Below are 24363 nucleotides of genomic sequence, written 5' to 3'. Positions count from 1 at the left end.
TGTGCTCGGCATGAACGGCTCCATGGCCCTGGGAGCAGGCCTGGCTGCTCCTCTACGGGCCACAAACCCATAGCAGCCGCTGGGAAGGATGGTGCTCTGAGTGGAAAAGCAAGGGTGTGGCAGTGGGACCAGCTTGGGTGGCTGTCCTGGCCTTGCTGTGGTCGAGAGAAGAGGGCTGAGGCATCTCTATGCTGGACTCGGGCTATGAAATGGGGTGATGACAAAGCCTGGCCTCAAGGACGCACCTGTGACAGGCTGTGCCGAGGGCTAGGAAGTGAAGTATGATGCTCTCCTGAAGGCTTCTGTGCCCGCTTTCTAGTTAGCCTCCCCACTTGCCTGCAAAGGGGAGCCTCTACCAGTGTGCCATGTTACACAGGAGGCCCAGGCTGGGGAAGCCATTTCAACTGAGGGGCAGAGTTGGACCCAGCCTCCCTCCTGGCCAGCATGCTCCGTCATGGGAGTCCATGTCCGTGTCCTGCCCCGGGGCTGGAGGGCAGTGCAGCCAGCTGTGCACACCCACATGGGGCCCCCAGAACCTCCACCTTCCTCTCACAGACACTAGGGTGCCCCTGATGGCTGTCCCACCTGCCAGGACACCCCCATCAACTTCCCCTTGTTTGTTTTTCCTCATTTCTGTGGCTCCTTTGGTCGCAGGCTGCTTGGGCTCAGCCTCTCCCAGGCTTCTCACTTCCTAGGGCACCTTGTCACTGTATCATGGCCTCAGGCTCCTGCCTCGCAGCTCGGCTGCCCGCTGGACACCTCCACTCAGGTGGCTGTTTGGACTGACCAGAGCTCCTGACATGCCCGCCTGCATCTCTCATTGTCTCCTGTCACTGTAAGTGGCACTCACTTCCTTTCTAGTCTCAGAAGCACAGGCCAAACCTGCCAACCACTTCTTGTTGCCTATAGTCAGGGCCCCACATGCCCTAAAGCCTACCCCACTGGCAAACTCAGGGACATGACCCCCAAGGGGCTGGCCCTGGAACTCTGTGTCATGGCTTCCTGCAGGCCAATGATAGAGTCTTTTTTTTTTAAAATTTAATGTTTATTTTTGAGAGAGAGAGAGAGACAGAGAGAGAGAGAGAGAGAGAGAGAGAGAATTAGCAGGGGAGGGGCAGAGAGAGAGGGAGACACAATCTGAAGCAGGCTCCAGGCTCTGAGCTGTCAGCACAGAGCCCGACGTGGGACTTGAACTCACAAACTGCGAGATCATGACCTGAGCCAAAGTCGGGCGCTTAACCAACTGAGCCACCCAGGCACCCCACAATGATCTAGTCTTAACAGCTGCTCACAGCAAATTCTCTGGAGTCCTCCCTGGCCCTCTTTCTTGTGTTCCTCCTCTAATTCTTAGCAAATGCATCTAGAATCCATCCCTCCCCCTCACCAGGCCACAGTGGGTGGCACAAAGCCTCTTCGGGCTTCACTCTCTGCTGTACCCAGGGGGACCCCATAAAACAAGTCAGGTGTCATGATTCCTCCACCTGCCACATGGAGTGGAACCAGAGACCTCTGGCTGCCCCCCTGCTTCCTCTCTGACCTGTGTGCCTTTCTCCCTCTGTGCCTCAGCTGGCTTTCTAAAGGAGCCAGAACCATCTGCTGTACACAGTCCTATCCCTCCCTCCCCCCTCATGAGAACAGGTGCCCCATCTGCTCACTTCCCAGCAGCCTATATAGCACCTGGTACACTGTGGGCACTTCGTCAACTCTACTGAGTGAAGAAATGTGTTCACTTAGTAGTTCAGGCCAAGAACGCTGGGGTCATCCTTGCTGCCTTCCCTTGCCTCCCTCCCTCCCATGCCCTGTCTCCCCACATCCAAAGCATGGGCCAGTCTCCAGGCTCTACTTTCTAAGCATGCCTGTGCTCTGCCTTCCAGCTTCCCCCTGGTGCAGCCACCACAACCGCCTCCTGTAGGGCTACACTGCAGCCAGAATGCGCATTTTAAACTAGCCACCAGACCGTAATCCCAGAACAGTGCTTGGCACACCACTAACATTCAGCAGCCCAAGCAGGAAGCTCTATTTTGGGTGCCTTTACACAGCACTTGCCTGTGTCCTCCCAGCACCAGGGAGGGACCAAGAGAACCACCCCATCTTCAGACAAGGGTGCCAAAGGCTGAGGTGCTACTGCTGAGGCTCCCAGACTGCAGGGCCCGGTTTTGGCTCTGCTCTGTGGGGAGAATACACATCTCTGTGGGGAAGGCTTGGAGAAGGGATGGAAGCGAGCTGACCTCTGTCTCCCCCCACCCCACCACGCCCAGGACAGGACCCCTGCGCCCCAGAAGCTCCTCACACCCCAGACCTGCACCGTCCCTGACCAGGGACCCCACAGGGTGCAGGCTTCTCTCTGCTTGCCACCTTCCCCACTCTAGCCCACCGGGACTCCCTAAGAGCACCCTCGCACATGTCCCTCGACGGCTGCCACATGGCTCCTGGCTGGGAGGGGGAACGTCCTCTTTCCGGCACACCAGCCCTGACTCTGTCCTTACCAAGGTGTCTCTGGGAGGCCTGTTGGGATGGCACGTTCCTGGACCTGCCCCTGTTGCAGGAGGCCCGCCTTCTGCCTGGACCTTGGTTTGGCCCCGTGGGCACCGGCACATTGGGGTCAGAAGCCAGTCCCATTCGTCTCGCCCTGCCCCCCAGGCCTGGCAGGAGCAGCTCGGGTGGAGTGTGAGTGGGCCTCACCTGCTCGCAGAGGGAGCGCAGGCCCATATCATCGAGGCGGTCCAGCTCAAAAGTCTCCCCCAGCATGGGGTTGAAGGGCTTGGCGATACGGTGCACCGTGGTGGAGTAGGAGGACACGGAGAAGGCGGCCACCAGGCACATCTGCTCCACCGAGCTGGTGCAGTGCACCGCCTTGTCCAGCAGGTGGTGGTACTCCAGGTCCTCTGTCAGCCGCTGGAGCATAGACAGGGGCTCATTAAAGTTGACCTGCGGGCGGGCGGGCGGGCGGTCAGGCCACTGCTTCCGGCACAGACCTGGGGTGGGCACAGCACCCTTGCCTTCCTCAGATGTTCGCAGACTGCTGCTCAGATGGCACCTTCACAGTGAGGTTCCTCTGATGACCCTGTCTACAGCAGCGGCTCCATGCACTCACCTCCCCAGTGCCTCCTGCCTCGGTTTCCTCCACAGCCTCACCACTTTCTGACCTGCTGTACCTCGTACCCTTCATGATGGTTACTGTCACTCTCCCGTCCTAGAATGTAAACGCCATAAAGGCCAGGGTTTCTGACTTGTTGAGCACTGAGTCATAGAATCAGGTAGTGAGTGAGTGAGTGAATGAATGAATGAACAGATTGTGGGTTTTCCCTCTTATTCTGAGCTATTATGCAAGTGTTCTGTTGAAAGCTCCTGTGGATGCCCCTGCCCTCCAACCTGGCCTCAGACATGGCAGGGTTGCTCACTCCTTGTGATGCTGGGCTGCGACCTTTGGCCAGCCATTGGGCACAGCCAGTCTTCCCTGTGTTCTCTCCTTTCATCCTCCCAAACACTGTTACGTGGGTGCTGTTATTCTCCCCACTTTGCAGATGTGGACACAGAGGCCAGAGATGTAAGGGGTTTGTCCCGGCGCACACAGTGAAACCAAGTCTGGCCCAGAACCCCCAAACTCTTCCTCCTGGAGATGCCATCACAGCCCGGTGGCACGAGGATGGTGTAGGTGCTGGGGACAGATCCCAGCACAGAGGGGGGCCTACCCGTCCATACACACGGCCCAATCCTGCCACCCCCTTGTCTATGAGGTCAGGACAGCCAGGACATCGTGACGCTCTGTCAGGTGCAGAGGCACTCTGGAGGTCCCCACATCACTCCTTAGCTCCTTCCCTCAGAGCCTGAGACCTCTGCTGTTGGGGGATTTTGGCAATGTCCTTGAACACAATTTGATAATTTGTTACATGCTCCTTGGGTATCATCAAGAAAATGACACCCAGCGCCTCTTGCCCTTCACACAGGCCATTACTTTCCATCCACGCAGAGAAGAGAGCCTACCAGGACCCACTGAGGCTGCCCTGCCCCAGCCCCCTACCGGCATGGGGATCTTGGAGAGCTCCCGGCCGATGCAGTTCTTCATGATGCTCCAGAGATTAAGGCTGTAGTTGGGTTTGTCAGGGATGCGGACACGTCTCTTGACTTTGGGGGGGCCCTTGGGCACAAGTGAGGCACCATCTAGCACCTGCCAGAGAGGCAGAATGTGCCTGTCAGTGGAGGCCAGCATGCCCCTTCAGCCCTCCCGCCCTGGCCCTCACTTCTACCCAGTGCGGTTAGAGGACGGAGCTGGCCACTGGCATATGGTTGGCAAAGGGCCAGGCTGGCTCCACCTGAAGCAGGGGGAAGGCAGCCAGGGCACCGAGCCCGCCCCAGCGGCCCTGAGCCCAAAGTGCCAGCCTGCCCTCCAGCCACCCTTGGGGTCTCTCCCTCTCACTCACATTGTCTGATGACGTCCAGTCCACTGAGCCTGTGGTTCCACCCTCGGCTTTTCTGCAGGGAACACAAAAGGGGAGGCAAGTTATTTATAAATCCTGAGGCCTCCTGGGGACATGGCCACCTTCTGTGCAGACACCTCCGGTGAGGTGCCAGGGGCAGCCACCCCAAGGCTGCTTCTCCAGTGGGGCATCTCCAGTTTGGGACATTCAGCTGGGCTGAGGGGCCCAGGGCAGCAATTTGGAGGGGCTCCCACCCACTGATGCCCTGTGGAAGCAGCTGCTCAAGCAAAGTCCCGTGAGGTCCCTGTACACAACCCCCTCCTGGAACTGGCTGACCCAGGACCCAGATGACGCTGGGGATGGCTATATCCTCTGGCAGAGCCTCCTAGGCCCTCTGTCACAGACAAGACCCCACTGTGTCCTCACTCTCTGCTGGTCTGATTCCTGCACTAGACTGGGATTCCAGAAGGGCAGGATGTAGATCAGATGCATCCCTGTGTCTGAGTGCTTGTGGAGGGATGGTTGGCCAGAGCAGCAGGGGGCGCTATGGCCAAGGGGCCCAGGCTCTGAGGGAGCCCCAAGGAGGGGTGACCTGGGCCAACTGGGACAGGGGACAGGCACTTGGCAGTCAGGGCCTCAGGGAATGGGAAGGATTTATTGGTCGCTGGGGGAAGGGGAAGGGGACCAGGGGCCACCTTGGCAGAGGACCTGCCTGATGCCCAGAGTCCTCTGCCTGATGTCCAGAGTAGCTGCACCACCAGGGAAGGGGCTGGTTTGGGCCTCGGGGCCATGTTGGGAACCTCGGGAGCCAATGAAGAGTGTTGAGTATAGGGGTCACCCTGTTGGTCGAGTGGCAGCAGAGGGGCCTGGGGCTGTTGGCTGAGGTGTGGCAGGTGGCCAGGATGGGGGCAGGAAGGAGGAGGCTGAGCCGAGGCCCCTGGGGACTGCAGGTATGGGAGGGGTGGGTGGGGACCTGGAGGGATCCAAGAGGGTGACATGCTAGGTTATAAAGTGAAAGGAAATTCAGAAAGGCTAAGCCAAGCTAATTTTGAGAGCAAATTTTAAAATACTACTGGAAAATGGAACGTGACTGAGTTGGAAATACAATGTTGATAGGACCAGAAACTCCGGAAGGGGTTAGAGAGATCCGAACAGCTCTTCCCCTGGAAGAAACCAGGACAGGGAGGTGGTGACACATGTTGGTCCACAGATGCAAAAAAAGAAGCAGCCAGGGGTTTTTACCAGCCTCTGTGACCCCTGGACTGGGCTTCAGGGAGTCCATCCATGGAAGGCAGCGTGGGATGTGGCAGGCAGCAGAACAGATTTGGGGAGTAAGGTTGCTAGAAAGCCTGCACTTCCTCATCCACAAGGAGCTGAGTACCCTGCCTGAGGGCAGCCTGTGAGTGAGCCCAGGAGACTCCGTGATTCTGATGTGCCCCATGGGGGAAGGTGGCAGTGAGCAGCACAGGCTGTGGTCAGTTAGGTCACCGTTCCAGGACTTGGAGCAGCAGCTCCTCCCCAGGCCATGGGGGCTGGGGGCAGACACCGGTGGGGCTCAGTGGCCTCCTCTCTGGCCCCCAGTGCTGCCAGACTCACGAGCCTTCTATTGTTAGGGCCTGAAGCAATGTAATGAGAATAAAAGATCCTAATGAGGGAATTCCTAATTAGAGCAAAATCTACGTTCAAGCCCCAGGGTGCTGCCCTTTGACTCGGCCTGCCCACCCACATCTCTGCTTGTCTGGCACCAGCACGATCTGACCCATGGGCACTTCCTGAGGACCCCAGAGTCTGACAACAGCATCCCAGTTACTACTGTGCTCTACTGGGTATTCAGAAACATCCTGAATGAGCAGGTTTTTATGAAAAAATGAAACCAAGGCTTGGAAATAGAAAATAAATGGGACTTCCTGCATCTCTGGTCTGTTCTGGAATGCTGATGTACTGGAGGGAGTGGCTGGGACTGTGTGTAGCTCCGGAGGCAAGAATGAGCAGCCACTGCCTTCTAGGCCCCGGCCCTTGGGTCACAGCCTCAACCCCCACCTCCTCCGGCTGGAACTAGATCCAGCCACTGCCTTGTTCTCCGGCTCCACTTAAAATTAAATCCTGATTCAAACTCTATTTGGGCATTTTGGATCAAAGGAAGAACAGAACAAATCTAACCAAAATATAATTTGGAGCAAGGCTCGAAAGAAAGCCCCGAGTACAGAGGGTAGGAAGAACAAGGCAGGGAAGGCTAACCCTGGGAGAGGCTCCTTCCAGGGACAGCCAGCCCTGCCTGGAGAACCCACCTGTCCTCCTTGGCCTCGGTGATCACGGTGATGAAAGATGTAGAGTCTTCCATGGCATCGAAGTACTCGGTATCTTCATCTTCCTCACTGTCCTCTCCTTTGGGAGTTAAGAGGCTTCCTAGAGACACATGTAAAACCACCGCCTCAGTCTGCAACTCTGAAAACTCAACTGCCTGAGGAAGCCCAGAGCCCAAAGGGTAACTTTCACTTTGGACCCTGCTCCTTGACCCCTCCCCTTGCCCCCTCCCCACTCTGGTCACCTGGTCCCCATTAACCTGGCTGTGGCTGCCCTCCCTCCCCTTCGTGGAATGAGTTTCCCTCTCGGTGCTCTGGCTCAGAGGCCTCCCTACTTCTGGAAGCCTCCCCTGATCTCTCAACATGCCATTCAGTCTGTCTAGGGCCAAGCTTCCCTTTGAAGGACCCCCTTCCTGGGGTACCTGTCACCCCCAGGCCAACCCCAGGGCAGCCCTGCCACAGAGGGCCAGTTAGGCTCACTGGACTCTTATGAGAACTAGAACTTAAACACAGGGAGATAATTGCCCTTTGAGGGTGGCTGTGGGACATACAAAGTCACATAGGCACATCCAAATGTGGGCATGTCAAGGGCTATGTGTATTAGTGGCCTGTGTAAGCAGAGCCGGCTGGCAGAGACAGGAGTAGGCGAAGCACCAGTTGGATGGACAGAGGCTGAGCAGCCCCGGAGCAAGGGACCTAGCCAGGCTGGGTGGCCCTCACCCACTCACCTTCGCTGAAGCTCTTGGTGGGGTTGGTGGCCCGGCCGGGGGCACTGCGGAAGGCCCGTTCGAGACTATTGTGCTGCTTGGCTAGCTGCTCAATGGTCTCTTCCAGGTGGATGCGCTGTTCTTGCTCATACTGTAATGCACGCTGCCATTTCCGGCTGTGTGTCTCTGCTAGTTCCAAGAAGTCCTTGCAGGCCTTGGGAGGGAGGAGTGGCGGTGAGCACAGGGCCTGGGGCAGCGGGCCTGTCCACCCCCACACCCCACCTGCCAGCTGCGGGTCAGCGAGGAAGGCCCTGGGGTGCTCTCACCCCTCCCCCTCCCTTAGTTGGGGTGCTCAGAAACACCTTTGCTGCCCCTTTTAGCTGCCATGGGGACATGGGGACCCTGGCTTTCTCAGAGCCAGCCAGGGGACTGGCATCTGCCCTGGCTGGCGTCCCACAGTCAGGATGCCATCTGAGAACACCAAAGCCGGGTGTGACTGGCGGATGCTGCTGCACCAGCAGCAGCTGGGGAGGCTGGGTTTCCATATGGTTGGGGCCCAAGTTCAGCTGCCACATCCTCACTGTGTGCTGGACCTGAGGTCTGTCACAACCTCTGTCCCCACTAGAGCCCAAGACCTGTGGTGCTCAGGCCAGTCCCCACCTTTGGCACAGAAGGAAGGAAAGCCACATTCTGCTGTACTTCCTGGTTTAGAGAGGTGAAGACTTGTCTGGCAGAGGAGCTGAGACTGGACCTTTCCCCAAGGTTGCCTTCAAGTCTGTACCACATAACTCTGCTTTTAAGTGAGGTTCCCCCTTCAAACTTGTGGCCTACATTCACATCCAGATTCTTTTCAGCTTCCAAGATTCATAGTGGTTCTACCACACTCTTATGAAGCAGGGGTTGGGCATTCTGCCCCTCTCATCCCAGCAGAGAGGAGGGCGCTGGGCTCAGTTGTCCCTGGAGGGCATTGAGGTCCGAGCCAGCAGCCTCTGGATTTGTCCCTTCTGGACTCCTTCAATGCAGTAGGAAGGGACATATATCCTCAGTCCCACCTGCATCGCTGGTCTCTGGCCACCACTCCCCAGCTCTCCCTTCCCACTCCTGTTGCACCAGCCACAGGGCTCCACACACATTACATCTGTCTGACCCTGAGGGTTAGAGTCACGCTTTTCCGGAGGGACAGAGGTACACAGCCCCTCGTCTGTGACACAGGGACAACGTGGCACTATCTTGAGGGCAGTCGGGAGGAACCATGGAGGTCCTGTGCAGTGACTGGCCAAGTAGCACACCACAGACACTCCCTCGGGGACACCACAGGCATCAGCACCTGCCTACCGGCTACCCAACTGCTGCTCAGACCTCTCTCACGTCTCCCCCAGGAAAGGCTCCTGTGCCAGCTCAGTCAGGTTCCCCCAGACACTCCTACTCCCACCCCCCAATCTCACGTCTGCAAATTAGCTTCTCTAGTGACTGTGCTGGTTTCTCTTGGTCCCGCAGAACCCCCAAACTCAGCAGCGGCTCTGCACATTTGCTGGGTGAGGGAACACCCTCCTAGGGATGGGTGTCGGGGCCTCTCAGGAGAATGGGGAGGGACAGCGCCTCACCAGAGGGGGCAAGCTCCTGTGGGGAAGGGTCCCAGCCTGGGACCCAGAGGGCTGCCCGCCCAGCAGGCCCCAGCAGGCATCTCACTCCTCAAGCCCACCCCCTTGTGCCTTCCCGTCTCTCATCTCCCCTCCCAGCACCCATGTGGAGTGGGCTGGGCCAGGCTTCCTCCCCATACCCCCTCATCCCCACACACCATTCTAAAGATGTGATGGGGGCCCAAGGGAACCAGCAAAGTATAATGAAAAAGGCTTGTTATCAGGAGTGGGAAGGCCTGGGTTCCTGCACAAGCCACTCTGCCCCTCTGAGCCTGTGTCCTGTGATGCAGAACAGTAATATCGGATAGATCTTGTGCTCTCAGGTTCCCTGTCCAGCTTTGCCCAGGAAAATCCTTGAGGTAGGAGGAGTGGGATCATCCCCAATTAACAAATGAGGAAACTGAGGCTGAGTTTCCAGCAGCTGCCCTGCAAGGCTCTGGGGAGGAGGTGTATTCAGTCCACCTCAGATTCAGGGGCTTCCCCACCCTCCCCAGAATGTTCCCGCCTGGCCATACCTAAGCCACTGTAACCAGCTTCTCCAGAAGGGGCAGGGATTTATACTGGCAGGTGACCTGGCACAGGGTGGGGCGGGAGTTAAATCCTTACAAATTTAACAGGCTCTGGAGACAGTAGAGGCCGCACCCAGGGCAGCCGCAGATCCGGGGCTATTTTGAGTTTGCAAATTAAGGATCTATGAGGTTCCCCCACTGGTGTGGAGCTGCATTCATGGTCTGTCATGCAATTTGGGGATGAGGCCACGCCTGACTGGCCTGCGACTTGGAGCCAAGCTTTCACCACCCAGGGTCCCACAAGGCTTCAGTCCTTGTCCTGGGTCCCTGCTCCTCCCTCACCACTGCAGGCCTCAGGCCACATGGCTACCCATTCCAAAGGCCAAAGTAGAAGACACCTCTTTGCTGGGTCTGCACCAGTGAGTATAAGAAGTAGTGGTAGAGGGTGGGGGGCGGAGTATCCCCTGGAGTCCTATGAAATGGGTGGGTAGGGACCCCCCCCACCCCATTCCAAAGATGGTGAAACCGAGGCTCCGAGGTCCCACAGCAGGAGGTAGCAGACCGAGACCCAGAACTCAGGTCCTCACCCCAGAGTTCAGTCCACCCTGAGCCGTTACTCCCTTGAGACTCCTGTCCCACATCCTCCTTGTCTCCCCACAGCCCTAAGCTCAGCCACGGTGCCCAGTCAAGCTAGTCTCAGTTCCTGCCACCTGTTTGCTGATCAAGTAAGGAGTCCTAACACTGCAGGGGTGCCAGCCGACTCTGCCACTGGCCCTGGCAGCTTGCTAGGCCCTGCTGAGCCGGGTGCACCGTGCATGTCAGAAGGAGGCCCAGTGCTGCTGGAGGAGGAGCACCCTTGTTTCCCTGGGTGGGCATAGGCATGGGGCACACCGCTCCAGGAAAGCCCCTTGCCGGGTCTCCTGTCCCGAGACTGAGGCCCAGGGAGAAGGGGCTGCCCAAGGGACAGGCAGGATGGGCCCCAGAGCCATGCTTCCCCCATAGAGCCAGGCCTGCATGTCTTGGGGTGAGGGTACAGAGGCCCAGGCTGTGCCGTACACACGGCCTTTTTATGGGCAAGACACACAATGGGTGCCTCAAGGTTTTCTGGGTTCTTCTCGGTCTGTGGGTGCTCTGCCCCGTGGCATGTTGCCTGTCCCCCTTCCCCAGATTGGCCTGGCAGCGGCACCACGCCCCTTACCTCCACCCTTGCCCTCCACCAGCACCACTCCTTCATACCTGCCACCATCACTCCCCAGTAGCCCTCTACAGTTCCTGTCGCCATCTCTCTGTCACTGGGCTTTGACACTGATGGGCACTTTGATATCATGTAACTGATGGCATTTAAAACAAGCCTGGTAAAAGAGCCACAGACCACAGTATAAAACAGTAGCCAGAGGTCATGGTAACTACCTCCCACAAATCCACGTCGGAGGACTCTATGTGGCCTTTGGGCTTTCTGGCTACAAAAGCAAAGAGGGAGAGATGATCATAGTGCAGAGATGAATTAGACTGCCTAACTCCCACCCCTGATGTTCTGATGTTCACGCACTCGAAATGCTTTAGAAGCTACCATCTTTTCTTCCAAGAGAAAATGGAATGTTTGGTGTATTTTGTGTAATAGCTGACAGCCTCTTACAGACCTGGCCTCCAATCCTCTCCAGACTCACCCCCCGGAGCCCCATCCTTCCCCACTCACATGTGGCCCATCAGACTCCTAGCTCATCTGCAATAAATGAAATGCCCCAGTCACTGTACGGGCTGTGGGGAGTTCATCCACCCCTTCCACCCTGATGTGCCTACCTGGTGTCCATCCTCAACTCCCAAGGTTTCCTCTGCCGCTGCCCACCTTCTCCAGGCCCCATCCCAGCCACGCCATGGAGGGAGGCAGGTGCTGGCCTGGCCCAGCTGCCCTGGAATGCTGAGCTGGTCTGTGCACTGTGCATTCACTAAGCTGGATTAGGCCTGGGGCCTGCTGGGGGGCCGGCTGGGGGCAGCTTCCAGGGCCCAGGGAGGGGCCTGGCTCACCCACACCCCGAACATGGTCACATTTCCTCTATGCCACACGACTCTCAGAGAGCTGGGGCCCAGCCTTAAGAGCGGTGCCCTAGGCCACCACGAAGCCCCTTCCCATACTATACATGCTCTTAAATGATGCAAGAGACGAGGAATGGACAGAACAAGGAGGCTGGCCTCTTGGGCCGTGGTGTCCTCATGGGAAAAATAGAGGGCTGAACCCCAAGACTCCTACAGAGTCCCTGATTCCATGGCCCATTGGGTAATTGCCCTCTGGGTGGAAACAAGGTTCCAGTCTCCAAGCCCTGCCCCTTCCTCCTACCCTCAGGGCTATCGAGAGGGTGCCCGAGATGAAGAGGTGCGGGGTCCTGCAGGCAATGCAGTTCTACCTCTGCGTGGAGGGTGGGGAGCCTGCTGAGCTGCCCCAAAGCAGAGTGAGAACCAAAAAGCCCAGGACAAAAAAGGCAGCCTCCCAAACTGGGGCTAGCTCTGCTCAGCAACAGGCTGGGGAGCCGGTAGACCATTCCTTCCCACGAGGGGCTCTCCCTTCTCAGAAGCCTCGCCTTGTTGAAGGGGGCTGTGAGGCCTGCCCACCTGAGCCGTGTGAGCTCCAAGGGGAGCTGCTGCTGGTCCTCCTGACAGGGATCCGGGGGGATGGACGCCGGGTCTCTGAGCTAGAAACCTTTGTCCAGCTGTGGCCAGGAGGAAGGAGGACAAACTCTAATCGCTTTTGTTGTCCCTAATCCTAATCCTGACAACGATCTCACTGCTCCCCAAATATGGGCGGGTGAGCAGGGCGTGGGGTCAGCCAGCCCGGGCCCCGTGCCTGTCCAGCCTGTGGCCCCAGGCAGCCCCTCAAGCTCTCAGAAGGGTCTGCAGAGCCGAGACCCTGCTTAAGCCTGGCCCCTGTGCAGTCACTGCCGTCCTAGATATGGGCTTGAGGAAGGAGCCAGGGGACTGCTGGACGCTGGGGCAGGTGGCCCTTGGGCTCATGGAGGAGGTGGGGAGATGGGACAAATGCCCAGAAGTTCTAGGCTGAGTGGGTTCCCTGGGTTGACAGGGGCCAGCTTGGTGACTGGCTCTGTATCTAGCCACCAGCGCACAGCAAATTCTGGTAACCATGGATGCAGGGAGGACAGGAGAAAGGGCCGCATTTCCACCTGCAGCCAGCCAGGACCCGCCAGATGTCTGACTTCCATGTCTGGCCTGTAGGCACCCTCAGGCTTTGGGGCTCCCAGGTATCTGCCCCCCATGCTGCTGGGGCTGAGGCTGCCCACCCACCATCTACCCCACCATACTGGTCCTCACATGGCCAGCATGACTGTAGTCTTGCCTCTAACTGGCCTGTCATCATAAAAGTAGCAAACAGGAGGAAGTCGTGCAGACTCACAGTCTCTCTGAGCCACTCTGCATGTCCAGAAGCTCATACCTGGGGACACACTGAGGTCAACAACATCCCCTCTCCACCCCCGGCCCCCCACCAAGAAGTAGTAGGCTGTCCTCAGTACACACATCCTAAAGGCAGGTAGGGGAAATGTCGAGGTTCACGCTAGGCCTGCACGGCTCAGAGGCTACTATAGCAGGAGACACACAGCCATCTCAGGCCTCCAAGACCAAGAGTGGGGACCTCTGGAGCCAGGACAGTAGTGCTGGGCTAACCTGGGGCTTGGGGGTAGAGTCCCCCTGGGTCAGGACCAGCCAAAATGCCATGCTGGGTGTTCAGCACTGTCCTGGCCCCTGGAAACCAAGCCTCTCAGCGGGGGCTGGGCCAGCCACCTGCCTGTTCCCGCTCCTCATGCAGCACTCAGAATAGACCTCGCGACTCACACAGGGCCGAGCCCTTCCCAGACACCGAGGGGACGGTTATGGCTTCTCCTTGATGTGGCTCACTCATGGCATTGGGGAGGCAGCTTTTCACTTCAATTCAAACTTTAAAATAGTCCTTTCCACATTCAAAATAGTTTACCCCTTGCACACAGGAACCAGAACCATCTGGCCGTCAGTTTGCCAACCGATTTTAAACAGTTATGGAATCTATTTTTATTCATCTCCCCAGGCCTCAAATGAGCAAGCTGTCAGGAGCAGAATAGTGGTCAGCTGGACAGGAACCTACCCACGGGCCCCAGAAGGACAAGGGAAGGCAGCTCCCCTCACCGCTGCTCTGTTTGGGTGGGCGCAAGGACCCCTCTGTGGTCTCCAAACAAGGCTGAGAGAAGCCTCAGAGCATTTCCAGCACAAATAGTTCCGATCTGGGACTTTATTTCTGTGGTGCCCCAAATCTGAGTGCTCTGAGTTGCTGCATCTATATCTGCATACATCTCCCACCTGGCCCTACTTGCCCACCTGTCCCCGTCTGCCCCCACCTGTCCCTGCCTGCCCTGCAGTTTGCTCTTACAGCTCCCTTCAACTGGAGTTGGAGGCCCACTCCCTCCCAGTCTGAATGTGCTGAGTGCCTCCCTCCACAGGCTCTCCTGCGTCCCTGCCGTCAGGATCCGCACCGTCATCCTGCTCAGCCAGCTCACCGGCAGGCAGCAAAGGGTGTCCCTCGTGAGCCTCTTCCTTCCTCAGTAAACTGAGAGCCCCAGAGTGTGCTGTCTCGTCAGGCCCTTTGAGGTAGGCCTGATGGGTAACCATCTTCTGCTGGTCAGTACCACTTCCTGTCCCCATTGGGCACTTTTGGTCTTTGGTCTCCCGTGGGGCTCACCCACTGCCCGGCTCTGCTCACTCACTGGCCGCACAAAACTTGTTTCTGGGAAAGGCCCTCCTGCATCCTACCTGAATCCATGGGACTGACCACTGAGTCCATGTCTAGCATTGTGAGGGTGGAGGTAGGGGTCAGACAGCAAGGGCCACCCATTCCTCTAGTGGCCCATGCCCACACCTTGCAGTTCCCTGAGAGCCCTGATCTCTCCCTTCACATCTGATCTGCTGGCCCTACCGTCAACACACAAAGCAGCCGGGCTAGCCACGCTAGCTCCTCGCTGCCCCCTCCAGTCTAAGCCACCACCCCACCCCAGGGGACAACAGGGCCTGCTAAAGGGGCTCTAAGCACCTGCCCCTGCCTTGCCTGTAGCTCATTCTCCAAGCAGCAGGGGGCTCTTGCTAAAACGTGAGTCAGATCATAGTCCTTGGCTGTGGGCTCATTCAGAGTGGAAAGCACAGTGTTCTCCATGAGCGCACAAAGTCTCCTGTGAGTGGCTCTGTCTCCCCAGGCCTCCCCTCCATGATGGCCAGCACTCACCCCGGCCTCCCATTGCTCCAGGACTGCCTGAAAACCCAGAACTGGCTCTTTCCCCACCTCCTTCCAGGTTCCGCTCCGCTCCCCTCCCCTCCGGCCAGTCAGTGCCTGGAACCTCCCACCCCACCCCACCCGCCCATTCTGAAGATCTTTTCGCCTCGGACATGCCCTATCACCTGCATGGTTACATCTCCCCAAGGGGATACAGGTTCTGTGAGGCTGGGCTTTGTTTCCTGTGTGCCCAGGGCCTAGACCAGGGCCTGACTGGATCACGGAGGGATCACGGAGGGCCTCTTGTGCCTCAGTGTCCACCAGCAGCTGCACATCGCCCTGTTGCAAAGTGCTCAGTGGGTGCGAGTCAGGCTGACCTGAACTCATAGCTCCTAAGGGCCATGGGGTGGTCACGTGGTTGGAGGAGCCAAGTCCTGGGCCCCAACACAAGTCATGAACTCTGAGGAGCTTCTCACAACTCGAGGGTGGGGGCTGTGTCAGGAGCAGTCTGCCTTGCTTGGGGGCAGCTTCCGCACTGCGAGGGCCCGGAGGAGCAGCCAGTAGGGAACAGAGGCTGCCAGCCCACCGAGGGGGCTCAGCACTGGAGGAAGTTGACACCGGCACCTGACACAGCCCTCAGTGCCTTCTAATTGGACTGTGGCTGCCACGGCCCAGAAGAGGAGCTGTGAGCTGGTGGCATGAGAAGGTTCCCAGGGCTCAATGGCAGGGAAGTGGGCCGCATGCAAGTCACAGAAGCACCACTTCCCCAGCCAGGCTCTATCGTCTGGGACCTGCAGATAGAGCCTGCTTCCACAGGCCGGGGGAGGGGAAACTGGCACTCGCATCACTCCAGGCTGGCCCCCTGGAGGGTCTCTTCTGCTGGGGGCAGGGGCCATGAGGCTGGAACGCAGGGCTCAAGGGCGACCCATGGGAAGCCCAGGTCACCCAGGAAAGCCCAGGTATGCTGGGCCTGGAGACAGGTGATGCACTTCAGCCCTTGCGCACAGACCCCACAGCCAGCACTGGGGACTGCCCAGGGGCCAATGGCTGTGACTCCAAGTGTTCATGTAATAGCCAGGCCTGCCACTCTTGGGCAAAATGACTGTTCTGGGCCTTAGGGTGGCACCTGAATAGTACAAATGACGCTGACGACAAGGAAGCCATGATGACACCAACCTCAGTGGCCACTGTGAGGAGCAAAGTACCGGGAAGAAACTGGGGCAGGCTGCCACCTTCCTGGAGGCCCGCCCTACAAGCCAGGACACTCTGCTTTACAGCAAAGATAAATTTACAGGAAAAGAGAATGAAACTGGAGTTTATTCTTTTCACTTTATGGAAACTAACACCCAAAGCATGAGCTACTAATATGTATTAATTCAATCATTTTCCACCTTAAACCGTGTGACCAGCTCAATGCTAGTACACCAGGCACATCTTGGTTCCCAAGAGGGATGCTGTTACAACAGGTGCACTGAGGTTCAAGACTCCTCCATCTAAGAACCAAAGTCATTTAACAGTGCTGTGAGGCTCCTCTGATGGCAGGCTAATCCAGTTACCCAAACAGTAATCCATGCAGGGGGCTGCTGAGCTGCCTTTGATCAGACTCACAAAATCCCCCACCAGGGAGTTCTGCCAGGAAGACGCCATGCCACTGCGGCTCCTGCATTCTCACTACCTGCTTGCTCTCAGTCATTCGCTGAGGCTCCTGGACTCCGGGCACTGTGCTGGATGGGGAAGGTCCGGGGCTTCTGACAGGGTGCCCAGCCCAGCAGGAGGATGGGCAAGACGCTGCAGCACAAAAGTCCGTCAGATGCTGTGGCCCCACAGACAGATGTGGCCACTATTCACACTTCCCTTCCCTGCCTGTGAGTGACTTTCCTCACATGTACAGGCCCCACTCTGTGGCCACTACATTTGCAGGATGTGCCCTGGCACCCAGGATGTATAATTAGCACCCAAGGGTCACTCTCTTGGTGGGCTGTGGTCAGCTGGGCTTGAGCTCACCTTCCGGCCGACCCTGAACCTCCCCAGCCCTTCGCCAGGCCTTCTACACACTTGGCCTTCAAAAGTGGGCACGTGAGCTGCTATCCCTGCAGCTCCTTGAGAAGGCTGCACCCACATGTGACAGGGTGTCACTATGTGAGTCCTCTGGACTGTGAGCTCTGGGGGTAGGGCAGAGTCCCTGCCTGGTCCAAGCCCTGGGAAGGCTCAGTGGGAAGCTGCTCAGGTCTGGGTTCAATTCCCAACAGGCAGGACTTTCCTAACTGCATGAACCATGTGGTCACAGCTTCACTAGGTGATAAGAAGAGTGGAAGGGGTTGCCCTGAGTTCACTGCTGTGCTGCGGGCCAATCTCTGAGTCCTAGCAACCAAACCACAAGTAGAGGGAGGGAGGCTGGGGCTAAGTATAGCCCTCCTGTGAAAAACGCAGTTAGTTATGAATTAATTTCATAAAGCACTGTTCCTATTTCTCTGTGACCAGGCTGGGTCATTTCTCTGCAAGGTGGAGTGACAACGATGGCATGGGGCAGTGACACATGGTTCTGCCTGCCAAGGGCTGGGTACAGGGCCTACTTTCTGACTGACCTTGTTCAAGTGGGGAAATGAAACAAGAATGGCTTTGTAAATGGTGAACAGCAGGCAAACATGAGATGTTGCTACTTAGAATTGCTTTTCTGACATGACACCCACTTTGGTTGGAACATCACATATTTGGTGTTCCCACTGGGCTACTGTTGGGGACACAGGTGACTTGAGATCTGGGGGCACACGGATGCCTGGGTGGCTCAGTCGGTTAAGTGTCCGACTTGGGCTCAGGTCATGATCTCCTGATCTGTGGGTTTGAGCCACACGTCAGGCTCTGGGCTGACAGCTCAGAGCTTGCAGCCTGCTACGGATCCTGTGTCTCCCTCTCTTTCTGCTCCTCCCCCACTCACATTCTGTCTCTATCTCTCTCAAAAATAAACATTAAAAAAAAAAAAAAAAAAATCGGGGGGCACAAAGCCTGGTGAGGGGGAGATGTAGAATAACAGGGGAAACTCTGCACAGTGGGCTCAGTGAGGCACAGCAGTGCCCCTAGGTTCCAGGGGGTTCAAGCCAGAGGAATGGCTTTCCTGACAGGAAGCTTGGAAAGTCTTCTGGCCATGGTAACATCCATGTGGGGTTCTGAAGGATGAAAAGGGATCTACCAGGCATCTAAAGGGTGGAGAAATTTCTAGAAGGTACAGCATAGGCAAAGGCACAAAGAGGTGGAACACTGTGATACTGTTCAACCTTCCTGATCCAGAAACTTCCTCTGCGTGTCCTGTTCCCTCAAACACTTACAGAAAGGGCCATGCTTGACTCGAGGTGAGTCTCACTGCGCCTGGGAGCAACGGCACAGGAATGGGCTGTGTCACTAACCACAGTTCTTGGGGTCTTAGGAATTGTCCAGGGAGTGCTCTCTCCACCCTGTTAGGAGCTATGCTTGTGATATCAGTACCCTTTCCCAAATTTGAAAGAGATTTAATTGTCCCTCTGACTTTTCTCCTGAAGGCTGAACAACTCCAGATTCCTGGCCACTTTGGGGAAAAGTGAAGGCAACACAGCTGATCCCTCTCTATGTGGGAAGGGAATTTAGACATTTGGTGTCTGACAACCGTGTAAACTGCGCTCCCAGAGCTGACTCGGTTCCTGCCAGGTGAGGCAGGAAGCATCAGGAAGGGTCACCAGTAGAAACACGGGCCTCTGTACCAGCCTGGGCTATTAGCACAGCCTGTTGGGGCCAACGCCACACTTTTGTGTGCACCCCCCACAATGGAGGTAGATGGGAGAGGTCCTCACATCAGCTTCATGCTAGCAGGTGGGCAGAGCCCAGCCAGGAGTATGGCTCTTGGTCACTTGGATCGACTTTCCTGGTGCCAGAACTGCAGTCTTCTGTAATCAACCCTAGGGGCTTGCTTCCCATCAAACAATTCATTATGCACTTATATGGCAAAGTGTTTTTATGGCTTCCTAAATACAGACAAGTCTCTGATGCCTGATAAAAGATTGCTATTAAAGACGCCAGTTGAGAAGTTCATTATCTGGGAAAAGCCAAAACTGCTTACTCAAGACAAAGTGGCTTCAGTCTCAGGAGGCGGAGAGGCAGAGCCAGGGAAGCCTCACGTGAGGATGGCTTCTAGGATGGACGGGAAATACAAATGTACCATCGTGTCATTAAATGCTTAATATCTGTGCCTGTCACTGGAAGAAGTGCGGTGACCCAGACCCGTAGAGTCTGGGGGCTGTAAGGAGGCCAGCTGGCCGAGAGGGTTAACACAGGAAGATGACAGTATGACCAATGATGGGATTAACCCGCAGGGTGGCCTCACGGCTGTGACCCAGCAGCCTCTCAGCAGGCAAGCACCAAATACCCCTGAGTGCTGTGGACAAAGGTCTGCACTTGCTGAGCTCAGGGAGCCAAGCACTGTGGATGCTGTGCCTGGGAAGAGGGGCGCACGTCCTCAGCCCCAGGCCCCAGGGTACAGATTCCTAAGGCTTCCTCCTGCACCAGGGGTGGCTCCAGTGGCAGGGTGGGTGTGGGTGGTGGATGTGGTCTACTCGCCCCAAATGGACTGCCCATTGTCCCAGTGAATCAGGCTCGGGGCAAGTCTCTGATGCCCCGGGGTCTCTTTTGCCCAGGGGTCTTGGCCTGCAGTGGGCTCCAGCCTCCACCTTCCCACCCTGCCCTGGATGTACAGCCTAGTCCCAACTCCTGACCCTGCTCTGGTATGAACCCCTTGACTTGGAGGCTGGATCCCCCATCTGGTGCTTGCTGGGCACCAGTACTGTCCATTGTCTGTGGCCAGCCTGATGGTCTGCCTGAACCACCTTCTCTGGACATGGGCCGCCTTCTCTGAGGTGGCCTCCATTTCTCCACATCTCCCCTTTCTGGTCCCTTTGCCAACATGCCACCCTGGTCCTGATGTGTTCCTCCTGGGGGCCGTCCCTGGGAGGAGGCTATTGCAGTGAGACCTGTGTCTGCATGGGAGAGGCCTAGAAGAGCATACACATCTCGGGGAAAAACTTACCAGGCAGAAGGGAGAAGGTCCCAGAAGCACAGTTAAGCATTATATTCTCTGCCACTATGAAAAGACCCTCCCAGCTCCCAGTCACAGCAATGTGATTTCTAGAAACCCATGGAAAGCAATGACCCCCAAGGCTGTGCCTCTTAATTTACAGACCGTGGCTACTCATTTGGCTACTATCAGGTTGGTATGACCCATGATGGCAGGTTCATCTTTAAGCTCTTCTGGCTAAAGGAACCCCCAATGCCCATCTTCTACCCGCGTACATGCCCCTGTGGTTACTGGGTCCTGATCCTGTTACATCTGAGTGGTGAATTAGGGGAAAGAGCAGTAGCAGTTGTTGTGGGTCAACGTGGCAGCTGTGTCCCTAATGTGTGGGCAGAGCCACCTGCTCAACTCGGGCCCTGGGCTTCCTCAGCTAGGCCCGAATCACCTGCAAGCCTCGAGATTCCAACCCCCACTCTGGTTTCCATCAGACAATCACAAAGAACACAGGAGGGAGCCAGCTTTGGGAAATGACCTGAAGCCACCAAGAAATGGAGTCCTGGTTTGTCAAGCACCCTGGCCACCCATTCAGGGACTGTGGTGCTGGTGTCGGGGAGCCGCTTCCCTTCTGGGGAGCCCTGGGCCAAGGCAGTGATGCAAGTGGGCACTTACATTGATCATAGCATTTGAGGTGATGCGGAAGAGGGTGGCCCGTTCGTTCACAACCTTCAGCTTCTCACTGCTCTCGTATGGGATTTTGAGGCTGTCCAGCTCACTCAGCGAGCGCTGGAGGGCGGCACCGTGCTTGGCGATGAGGTCATTGCACGTGCTGAGGTCGTCCAACTTCAAGGAGAGGCTCTTGATGGTGCTGTGTAGCTCGCTCTTGTCAGCTGGAGAGGCAGTCTCGTCGTCTTCGTCCCCAGAGTCATCTGTGGAAGGAAAACGAGTCGCCATGGTTATTAACCAACCAGCACAGCACCAAGGGGCCTACATGGCCTGGGCCCAGGAGGAAGGAGCAGATAGAGCCACTCAAAAGAGTGCACTGGATGGTGCCAGCTCCTGCTCCTGGCCAGCCTTCCAGGGTAGGCACAGGCCCTCCTGAGTCAGGGGGAGGGGATGCAAGGGGAGACCAGCTTGATGGACAAGGCCCGGCCTGCACTTTGGGGGAGAAGGCCTGCAGGCACCCGCCTGCATGTGGGGCACCAGTCCCCTAAGCTGCACCTTACAGGCCAGGGTGGACTGTGCTGGGTGGAGAGGTGGGGGCTGTTGTGAGGAGCAGCTCTCGTTGCAGACCAGGGACCCCGGATGAAGGCAGGCTCCTTTCCCTACATCACAGGCTCAGCCTAAACTGACCCACACTTTCCTGCCGGCCTCACTTTGCTCTCTGCCCATGCCCAGCCATGCCCAGCTGCCCCCTGTTCCCTGCGACACTTGAGTGCTTATGCTTGGGGCCTGTGTCTTTACAGCCTGAAACCTCCTCACACCTCCCCTACCTTCTCAGAGGTCTCACCCCTACCCAGCCCCAGCCCAATGCCACCCTATCTTCAAAGCCTGCCTGAAGACCCCCCAGGCCGTACTCCCCTGCCCTGTTTCTGCCCCATGTCATCTTCCCACAGGCCCCACCCAACTCCCCTGCAGTAGCCGGGCCCCTCTCATTTATCAAATGTCTTTTTGTCCAGATGCTGGTTGTAGCATCTCCATGGCCTTGTCAGGCGAGGGACTATACCACCCCCCAGGGACAGACAGGTAGCTGAGGACCAGAGAGGTGAAGTCATGCCCCAGGCCACCCAGCTAGTCTGTCTGCCTTTACAGCTACCTTCTTCATGCCAGGCTGCTGGGGCCTCTGTGAGTGGGCCAGGCTGGTGCCCACTCTCCTCTGTGCCAACCCCTCTCACCTCTCACAAAGCTGCCCAGGTGCCCTTCCTGGGAGTCCGGGGTGCCTTGGAGCCCAGCCCACTGCCAGCCCTGGCTGTGTCCAAAGGGAGGCGGGGCTATGGGGACCCCGAGGGGGTGCACTGCAGTGGGTGGGGTAGGTGGGCAGCTTGCCTGGCCCCCGCTGCTGCTTTAATAGACGGCACAGGACAATAAAGAACCCAGAACCTGTAACTCCCAGGGGTTTCTGAAATGTCTTTCTTCAGAAATAATCAGCACAAAACTTTTTTTTTTTGTAAAGGAAATCTGTAACCCAAGATACAAAATTAAAAAAAAAAAAAGGAGTATACTGTGACAGAATAGAGTTCTTCCCACGGCAGGCAGGGTGCGTGGGGGTGGCCACGGCTGAGTTACTGCTCTTAGCATGCCCTGAGCTGGTGGCAGTGCCAGGACAGCCAGCAGCATGGGGCCTGGGTGGGTTGGAGGCTGGGGGTGCAGTGTCCACTGCAACCCTGTCCCCACTGGTCATGGGGGCTAGCGGCCAGCATCCAGGCTTGGGGCAGAGAGGGCTCTCCCTCTGCCCACCACAGCCAGCCCAACTACAGCGCAGAAATGACCCAGTGTCAGGAGACCACACGTGCTGGGTCAGTGTCTGGGCCCCTCGCTTGATCAGTGTGAATGCTGAGCCTCATGGTGGTCAGCAGACAGTGAGAAATGAGAAAACGCAGGTTCTGAGACACCGAGCCACCAGTTTAGGGCCCTGCTGTCAAGGGGGCAGAGCTGTTTCTGAATCCAGGTCTGTCTGGCTTAGAGCCTGGTCTCTCAGTTACAATGCAATCTCCTGTCACCTTTCCAGGTTCAACATGTCCAACAACCAGATTGGTCAGCCACCGACCTGTCAGAACAGCTGCAGTTGTACGCTGGGAGGGGTGTGTGGGGACACGCTGGCTGCAGGTCAGCCTGAACGGGACCCTCTGTGCTCTAAGCAAGAACTGATGAGAGGCATGACTAGGCTACCTCTGAGCATCTGTCTGTGTGGTGGGCAGAGGTGGGTAACCACACCTCTACTTAACTCGTTGTTATGCAGTACACCTTAGTAAGCAGCTCTTAGGGTCCAAGTTCAGGTCCAGTGGCCGGGGACATGAGGATGTACTTGTTCTGCTCCCAAGCTGTGAGCTGTGTTGTTCAGGCAGGGATGGGAAGATTCTTGGGTCAGCGGTTACTGACCAGCACAGTGTATTCTATGGGGATGGGCAAGGAGAGTCTCTCCCAGAGGGACAGTGAGATCAGGAGAATGAGGGAAGGAGGGCGGGTGTGTGGGCAGGGCAAGAGGGAGGGAGGGAGTGGGTGAGTGACGGAATGAATGATCTTGGGCTTTTCACGAGGCCCATCCACGATTCTCAGTGGCATGCATGGAGGTAGCAGGTCACGCACACCAGTGTAGTGTCTGGAGAGAGGCATGAGCAGCAGGAGTGAGGCACCGAGGAATTGACTGGAGAGGGGGGATGGTAAAGGGCCTCTGGCACAGCTAAGGAGCCTGGGCCTTCATCCCTTGGCAAGAGCGAGAGTGTGGGCATTTAAATAGAGGTCCCTGGGAAAGATGAGATGGGTGGTAAGTGGCAGGATGAGCAGACTGAAGGGCCAGAGTAGCCACAGGAGGCCAGGGGTTGGAAAGAACAGGACCCTTGAGCCCAGCCCAGATGTGCTGATGGCAGCACCCACCCAGCACCCACCGAGCCCCAAGGCCATGACCATCTAGTGATGGCCGCACTCCCAGGCAGTGCCCGTCCCCAGCCAGTCCTCTAAGAGGAGCAGGTAGATGTCACTCAGAAGCTGATGTGCGGCCCAGCCTCTCGCTTTCCCACAGGGTCATGGCTGTTCAGACACATTCCTGAGCATAGTGCTGTGAACCCCCACCCAAGCCTGGGTGGAAGCAGAGCTGAACCAGGAAAGGGACTCTGCCTCTAAAATGATGAACCCTGGGGCACCTGGGTGGCTCAGTCGGTTAGGCGTTTGACTTCGGCTCAGGTCATGATCTCACAGTTCATGGGTTTGAGCCCCTACGAGGGGGCTTTGTGCTGGTAGCTCAGATTCTGCTTCTGCTTCTGTCTCCCCCTCTCTCTGTCTCTCTCTGTTTGAATTCTGTCCCTTTCTCTCTCAAAAATAAACATTAAAAGAAAATTTTTTTAAATGATGAACCCTGACCATGCTGAGTCCCCAGGTCTCAGTTTGGGGTCAGGGGTCCTTGAAATGAGCAGACTCACACTGGAAAGAGAGATGAAACTCATTATTAGAGATGTAAATAAAACTAATGTGATACTAGTCAAGTTAGAAAAAAGAATGAATGGTGCTGGATTAGCTTAGGCTTTCTGAAGGATAAACTGGCAGATACCCGTCAAGAGTTCTGAAAATGGCTCTTCAGGGGCGCCTGGGTGGCTCAGTCGGTTAAGCAGCCGACTTCGGCTCAGGTCATAATCTCGCGGTCCGTGAGTTCGAGCCCTGCGTCGGGCTCTGTGCTGACCGCTCAGAGCCTGGGGCCTGTTTCAGATTCTGTCTCCCTCTCTCTGACCCTCCCCTGTTTATGCTCTGTCTCTCTCTGTCTCAAAAAAATAAATAAACGTTAAAAAAAAAATTTGAAAA

At 56.8% G+C, this 24363-nt stretch overlaps 1 protein-coding gene across 2 annotated transcripts in view; it reads right to left on the bottom strand.

The window, feature by feature from the left end:
* OSBP2 (oxysterol binding protein 2) overlaps nt 1-24363 on the bottom strand; it is a 177823-nt gene that overhangs the window by 11983 nt on the left and 141477 nt on the right. For both annotated transcript variants that reach the window (XM_049619008.1, XM_049619009.1), the window contains exons 3-8: nt 20524-20780; nt 7450-7642; nt 6707-6824; nt 4422-4473; nt 4022-4168; nt 2683-2928 (exon numbers count right to left, since the gene is read on the bottom strand). In XM_049619008.1, the coding sequence (XP_049474965.1) occupies nt 2683-2928; nt 4022-4168; nt 4422-4473; nt 6707-6824; nt 7450-7642; nt 20524-20780 (1013 nt within the window). The remainder of the gene's footprint in view (nt 1-2682; nt 2929-4021; nt 4169-4421; nt 4474-6706; nt 6825-7449; nt 7643-20523; nt 20781-24363) is intronic.

The sequence above is a fragment of the Panthera uncia genome (genome assembly GCF_023721935.1).
Source record: "Panthera uncia isolate 11264 chromosome D3 unlocalized genomic scaffold, Puncia_PCG_1.0 HiC_scaffold_8, whole genome shotgun sequence".
Taxonomy (NCBI): Eukaryota; Metazoa; Chordata; class Mammalia; order Carnivora; family Felidae; genus Panthera; species Panthera uncia.
The sequence above is the reverse complement of the archived record's forward strand: the minus strand, read 5'-3'. Positions and strand labels throughout refer to the sequence as shown.